This window comes from Cibotium barometz, chromosome 25 (assembly GCF_041138505.1).
Source record: "Cibotium barometz isolate CiBa-2024 chromosome 25, ASM4113850v1, whole genome shotgun sequence".
NCBI classification, from domain to species: Eukaryota; Viridiplantae; Streptophyta; class Polypodiopsida; order Cyatheales; family Cibotiaceae; genus Cibotium; species Cibotium barometz.
This window is the reverse complement of record NC_141070.1, coordinates 48,318,508-48,326,007: the sequence shown is the minus strand read 5'-3', so window position 1 is coordinate 48,326,007 and position 7,500 is coordinate 48,318,508. Positions and strand designations below refer to the sequence as shown.

At 45.7% G+C, this 7,500-nt stretch overlaps 1 protein-coding gene across 1 annotated transcript; it reads right to left on the bottom strand.

Annotated features, from left to right (window-relative positions):
• Nucleotides 1-3,105: 3,105 nt before the first annotated feature.
• On the bottom strand, nt 3,106-5,195 carry LOC147624660 (glutamate receptor 3.3-like). The gene is made up of 4 exons (XM_086819858.1): nt 4,899-5,195; nt 4,301-4,766; nt 3,735-4,150; nt 3,106-3,525 (listed from the first exon to the last, which is right to left on the bottom strand). Exons 1-4 carry the CDS (start codon nt 5,193-5,195, stop codon nt 3,106-3,108), a joined length of 1,599 nt encoding a protein of 532 aa, XP_086675984.1.
• Between the last annotated feature and the right edge of the window lie 2,305 nt (nt 5,196-7,500).

Genomic DNA, 7,500 nt, shown 5'->3' with positions numbered 1-7,500 from the left:
GAGGACCTATGCTAAACTTGTGACCACCTATGTTACAACGAGCAATGACACAACTGTATGTGACCAACACCCTCAGAACCTGCACATGGGATAAATAGAGACAACTCTCTCTCTCTCTCTCTCTCTCTCTCTCTCTCTCCCCCACCCACCACCTGTCGCCCCTCTCTGTGTCTTGCCCATCTCTATCTCTTTCCCTCAGCCTCCCACCCGAAAAAGGTCTCTCTCTCTCTCTCTCTCTCTCCCCTTCTTGTAGTCTTTGTCCCTCCCTCCCTCCCTCCCACCTTCCCTCCCTCCCTCCCTCCGTCCCTCCCTCTCTCTCTCTCTCTCTCTCTCTCCTTCCCTCTCTCTGTCTCTGTCTCCCCCTCTCTGAAGAGATTTCCATTATAACAAGTACACAAAACACAAACCAGAAGTTATATTGCATATTGCATAAAGGGATTACAGCTCGGAAGGGACTCACACACAACACTAGTTCGCTACCGCGACGAGACTGATAAAGTAACAGGGAACCACCATCAACAACACCACAACCATCACGGCATATACTTCTATAAAGATGTCACCATGATTCAAGGTGACGATACAACTCGGTGCCCTAGAAATCACGCCATGCTACACCCATGCAAACATGCCACTTGGCATTAACCCTATCAATCCTAACTGCCTATACTACCTACTTGAGGTTTGCTCTGCAACACCCTCTTGAAACCAAGAGTGGGCAAATCATGAGTGAAAAAGAAACTGCTATCGACATATTCCACTACAAGGCATAGGCCCTTTTTCGACGAAAATACCGGCCTTTTTTACACTAAAAAGTTTTTTTTTGACGGGTGCAAAGGTCGGTATTTACGTCGCTATAAGCATTGGAAAAGAACGGTTGCTATATAAGCATAGCTATATAGCAACACTAATAAACATCGCTATATAGCAACACTGGTAAACGTCGCTGTATAGTGACACTGGTAAACATTGCTATATAGCGACGATTAACAGAAGCTTTAAAAAAACATTAGTGGGGCTAAACAGGGCCACAACAAGCCTTGTTTTGCCCCACTTATGTTTTTTATTTAGTAATTACAAAATAATGTTTTTTGTTACAAAATTTCCCTTGTGGAAAGGGTGATAAAAAATCGCTCAAATGAACCGAGCGATAGAAGCATATACATGTTGAAGATATACAACATTGTTTGTTAGAAAATTACCCTTTCGAAAAGGGTGATACAAAATCGCTCAAACGAGCCGATATACAAAAGCATATACATGGCGAAGTATATGCAAACTACTACTACTACTACTACTATTGCTCATCCAAATCGTCATCATCACGTCGTCCTTGTCCTCGTCGCATTGGCCTGATCCCTAGCCCTCGTGAGCTGCGCCTGATCCTTGCCACTTGGCCCTCGTCGAAGCCGTGTAAGCCTAATCCCTCATCATCACCGCTCACCTCCATTGATGGGACATTCGAGCTTTGATTCTAAGAGTGAAACCATATTAATTGGAAATTAGATTGGAGCTTAAAGAATAAAACAGTTTAAAAAGTGAGATTACAAGTAGGAGTAGACTTATACCGTGCGAGCAGCCACCTCAACCTAATCGACCGTCACTCCTAGCGCCTCCTGCTTAATAAACGACGGCTTTGTTCCTATGCGAAATGTGCATCTCATCTCTGTGTCTGTAGGAAGGTGACCCATCGCAACTTGCTGTGGGCCCAATTTACAAGAGTTAGATAAAGTGCATGCAATATGTAGTAAAACAAATAGAACAATGCATTAAATGAGAAGAAGTATACTTACCACGGTTGCCTCAAATGCCAACCGTCCGCTTGCGAAGTACCCACGAAGTCCAGCCGTCTCCTCGCAGCCCTCCTATGACCCTCGAACATTTTGGGATGGTCCCTGTACTGCTTCTTGAAAAAACTCCAAGCAGCTTTGTCTGCCCAGCTGGGTTTAGCCTTCCCCTTTGCGATGGAAGTACGCGAGGACGCCCATGCGCTCTTTCATGTAATCCGAATTGAACTCCCAATTTGGAGGGTTAGGATATTGTCTTTTCAATTCATCGATGACTGCCTGCTTCTTTCCCTCATCTTGGTACCGCCAGTCTCAGTAGCTATGCCGCTCCTGAAGTGGTGGCTCATCAACCGCCTCATGGTGGCCATCACTGCTGCGCCCTTTTTATTTTCTATTATCTCTCCCAGCAACCGTGATTTCATAGAACAGGTCCTCGATCGGGTAAGGAGGACTCATGGTAGTGGCAGAGTCAGAGCGAGTGGTGTTACTGCGAGCGCTTCCAAAGCGAGGAGTAGCAGTGGGAGTATGAGAGGGCAAGGGACCTGATTGATACTAGGTCTCGGGACCAAGTGGCGACCTATAGGGATGTGAGTGTGCTGTCTCGTCTACATCTCCCGAGTCAGCACAACATAAGCGACCCCTCCTACTCTTCCTTCCTTTACGATGGGCACGCCTAGGTCATGACCCCTCAGTCGTCCTCTAGGATAGCAGATAGAAGAATCTCGCTGCCTCTGCATCGTTCATCTGTGCGACAAACTCGTCGGGACTCTTGACAAAGCCATGGGCTGCTAGCAAAGGAGTTCCCCGAGGGGTAGTCACAACGCTATGTCTGAGAGGAGTCAGGCCAAGGGTAGGCCCCTGAGGTGTCGCCTGAGTGGAATCAAAGTCCTCTGGAGAAAAGAGATCATGATGTCTCCTCCTACGAGGGTTTCCGTACTTGTCGGGACGTGCGACGTGATTCCATGTCTAATTTGGGGGGATTGGACAAACGTAGACACAAATACGAAAACAAAAAACAAACAATAAGAGTGGGTCAATGCAGAGTATCCATCACGAAGTTCACTTGATACCACAAGTCCCTTGAATCCGTCGCTCATGTTAATATTTAACATTGTCGTGGACTAAGAATGTTTTAGCATGCCAAAGGCAAATGCCTAAGCGTTTGTTTTGTCTTTCTCTCTCTATGGGGATTGTACAGGGCCCTAGATGAATGCTATCTATGGGGATTGTACAGGGCCTTGGCCCTTAAATGAATGCTATCATGGAAGGATAAGTGAGAGGGATTTAAAGGTTGTCCTTTTATGTAAGGGCAGAGGTTTCAATGAGCAGCCATTTCATGTTGATCACTAGCTGCTTGTTGCATTTCCGGAGCTGTAATTAGTTCAGGCTCAGTCTCTTGCATTTCAAGAGCTGTAATTAGTTCAGGCATAGGAAGGGCATCTTCAGCTCCTACATCTTCCATCTCGATTCCTGGCGCTTCTTCTCCATCGTTGTACCTTTTTCTATCCCACAGTTTTGCAACGAAGTGCCACAGTACACAGAGTACATAAACTGACGCAACAATCAGGAAAAGCCCGCCAAATCTCCTCAGCCTCAAATGACTTGCCGCACTATTGGAGCTGCATTTGTCACTGCCACCCAGCCAACCATCTTTGAGGTTCTGCAGCACGCCGTTTTCAGCTAAGCCCAGGATTCCTTTGGATATGGCATCAGTCAGGGACGAATTCTTAGCCAAGGCCTGCAGCCCCGATCTATATGAATATTACTACACGCAGATGCTGAGAATTTGTTCTACTTCAAGCGTGTACCTTATGATAGAAATTATATCTTGCTCCCCTCTTGAAATTGCAAACTAGGCGATCTGATCGTCCACAGTCGTAAAATCACACCCTCATTGACCGTAATTTAAAGCCTCAACCTACAGCGTTCGATTACAGTTTTACTTACAAATCCGAATCCACCGAAGTAGGCGATCTGGTCATCCACAGTCGTAAAATCACATTCTGATTGGAGGAGTATCCGGGTATAAGGACTCTCATCCAGAATCGCTCCAATTCCGCCCTTGTTGGAACCCAACCGTAGCTTTTCGGCATAATCGTCTTCTGTAGCAAATGCCTTAAGCCTCTTGCTTCGGATGCCGAGTCTGGTTTTGAGGTAGCCTTCTACAAAGGAACCGCCCACGGATACGTCAGTTTTTAACAAACTTTGGAATCCTGGGATCGTGGGTAAAGGTAGCTGCGCTGAAAGATACGAGGCTAAACTTGCTGTGTAGCTTGAAGTGAAGATAAGCATCACGAACAACCAAACGACTGTCACGAGGCGTCCAGCATGGGTCTTGACTGCTTCTTCTGCATGAGGTGCACCTACACAGTATCAAAATCGGTTCTCCACCTCCAGGTAAGCAGGCAAAATGCAACAATGTCAAAGCATGGGTGAAGAGAAAGTAGGTTTGGAATTTACGCTAGCTGCGCAAAGAAGCAGGCTTGTGAAGTAAACCTGCGCTCAAGGTGAACAAGAATTTGGAATCAGATTGACGAGCAGAAAGCAATCCATGTCAAAAGGTAAAACAGGGGTTGGAGCTGAAAAAGACCAGTAGACGTTCATAAGGCGGCGCCAGCGGGAAGCAAGTGTTGCAGAAGATCCTTCACGCTCGACATTGCCATAATTGGCAACTGCGACTGGTTGCACCTGCAAGGGCTCGGGGGCGATTTGGAAGCCGCGCTTCTTGGGGCCTCTGGAGAACTCCGGGTTCTTATGTTCCAGGATGAAGAGCACGATTCCTGTGGCAGCGAACGCCCCGGCCATGGAAAGCCAGAGCTCCCAAGAGAAAGGCTCCATGAAATCCCAGAGAGCCCCGGTGCTGCCATACTGGAAGGGGACGACCATGACGAGGGAGGATTGGATGTAAGGCTGGGTGAAGTCAACTTTGTCCATGCGCTCTTTGGTGATGGTAAGGTCGGCGACGATGGCGTCTGCGCTCTGCAGTTAATGAACGAAAGGCTGGTTACGAAGGCAGATGATCGTTCCGTCGATCATATACGTAGACCCATCATCGATATGATATCCACGACAGAAAGCAGAGACAACGACAGAGAAACGAGAGGAGATTACCCCGTTCCACACCAGATCCACCATGTCGTCATAACTGGGAGTTGATTTACCATCGCCGAAAGGGAGGAAGGTGAAGGCGAAATGGGCTGGGAGGCTTTGAACAGCTCCGCGGAAGACTTGGACAGAGAAACCGTCGAAGGAGGTGATGTTTTGGGGGGAGCCGGACCAGGAAACGAACTGGGTGAAACCAACCTTGAGGGGCACGAGCACTCGGAGGGGTCGATCAGCTTCAGCAGCTTCTTGAGCAGCAGCAGCAAGAATGAGGATGACGAACAAGCATCGAATTACAGCCGCCATCACCGACTAGGTGCTAACAAAACTTTTGGAACTTTATGCTTGCAACAGTGCCAAATTCACGTTCGATAACACGACACAAACAAATTAATCACAAAACTTGGGAAGTCCGAAGCGGCAAGGATCGCAATCAAGAAGCATCGAATCGCAGCCGCTAACAGCACTTCTGGACTTTAGGTTGCGGCAATATTTTATGCCCAATCAACGTTTGGTAATTCACGAGAGAGAGAGATTCAAAGGTTCATGATTCTGTGACTCCCATTTTCGTGAGTGAGTGATACCCACGTCGTAGCAGCTTTAAAGTGCCCAATAAGACTTACAAGCTAGTACGCTACCACTTGCAAAGCCTTGACTTCCCCACTTGCAAATCCTTGACTTCCCCCATTTGATCTCGATATTTCAAAAGTCAACCTTTTGGAATTTACCCAGCAACTTCCTCGCTCAAAATTTCCAAACTTCTTCTATCTCAAACTTCCATGCTCATTCTTGAAGCATGGAGCACTTCCACACCTCTAGGCTTCATAAAAAATTCCGTGGTCTTTGAAAAAATTTTAAGCTTCAAAATGAAGATGACACTGCGCACAAATCCCATTTTAAGCTGAAGATGCCAATTGCACGGACTCCGAGACTGATGCCAGGCCCTCAAGATTCTAGAGCAGGGGGACTCACATTATTTGGGATACATATTAGTAGTATAGTAGATAAATTCTAACTACTAACTATATGTATGTATATGATATTTTAAAGTCTTGGAGATAGGCTTGAGCTTCATGAATGCTGCGCTGCTAAAATTCTTGGGAGTCATATGAAGCCCAAAAGTCTAATGAAGCTCAATCTGCGCAGCAAATTTAAGCACTGGCATGGAGTCTTGGATTTTCGGCACAAAGTTCATTCAGAGCTGTATTTTGCTCGTCGGGATGATGTGTACGCTGTTGTTTTGCAATTTTTGGCATGCCCTTTAGGGTAGGTCTTAGTAATCGTTTCACTCTTCCAAAGCGACAATTATTTTTCCGGTTTTTCATGGTATCCACCTTGGAAAACTATCTTTGGGGCATCAACAAATGGGGAGATTATGGGAACAACCTATTTTGGGGCTCTCCTCTCTCTCTCCCTCCTTCCATCTCTCTCTCTCTCTCTCTCTCTCTCTCTCTCTCTCTCTCTGCTTCTTCCCTCACCTCCTTCTGCTCCACCACCCTGCCTTCATCCCCTCTTTGCCTCCCCATTTGTTTTGGGCAAGCCTATTGAATGAAATTCAACATGTTTAAATTATTTCTTGGGCTTGACTGGCCTAAGAGCAAGGTGGCAATCATTTGTGATGATCAGAAATTTATTGCCATACATTGATGGGAAGACACCCGACCCCCAGAGTGCAGATGAAATTGAGGAACATGATATGACTAAAGCTATTATTTTACTTCACTTAGATAAAAGACTCTTACATAATTTTGACAACCTCCTAAATGACAAAAATTTTAAAACAATCTAATGGAGAAGTCACTACCTAGTAAGGCATTGCGTCATAGTGGAAGAGCGCTTGTTTGCATATGAATGATGTCTTGTCCTAATTCACATCATTCTTGGAGACAATGTTCAACTTTCTAATGTCAATGTAGAGTCTCCAAGTGCCATCATTCTTCTCATTTGGGAGCTTGTTGAGATGTGGCATTATCTTGAGCCATTTGCTGAGGATGCCTCAAATTGGATCTTTGGGTATTGGACTTTATATGACTTGACATTGGGCTACCCACTTTGTATGTGGGATTAAGCCCTTATATGTTTGCCATAAGATGAAGATCCATTTTAGGCCTCTCCCTATTAACGCTTGCACTTTCATGCACTCATGATTGTGCACATTCTAAAATCCCCCCTTACTCACAAGTCGGGTTCTAATTGCCATCAACTTCTGTCATCACATGCTTGTGATCTATGGGCTCCAATTTGTCATCAGATTCATGTTAAATGTGGCTCTTGCCTACATGTGTCCTATGTTCTAGAGCATGTGTCTTCCTGGACCTTTCACATCTTCAATATGTGTGCATCTCCTTGGTTGCATTTGAATTAATCCACACTTGCACATTTCACATGGGCATTAGGCTTCTTTGGAGGACTTAGAGCCCACACTTAGTTGTGTGAATTATTATCCTTAGGAAGGGTCTTATTGCCTCCCCTTTATTTTTGTCCCCCCATATATTTGCCATATTATTGCAGCCTGGTCCATGAGGAATAAGACTCAAAATTGTATAAGGAGAAGATGGAGGAGACACCACACACATACAACAACAATGTCAAATCATCGTTAGCTATTAGC

Excerpts from the sequence above, each read along its gene's own strand:
- LOC147624660 (XM_086819858.1), bottom strand. The coding sequence starts at position 5,195 with ATGGCGGCTGTAATTCGATGCTTGTTCGTCATCCTCATTCTTGCTGCT. Across the intron at positions 4,767-4,898 it reads TGGATCTGGTGTGGAACGGG|AGCGCAGACGCCATCGTCGC; the intron begins GTAATCTCCTCT and ends CATTAACTGCAG. Across the intron at positions 3,526-3,734 it reads ACTTCGGTGGATTCGGATTT|GCCTTGGCTAAGAATTCGTC; the intron begins GTAAGTAAAACT and ends TCGGGGCTGCAG.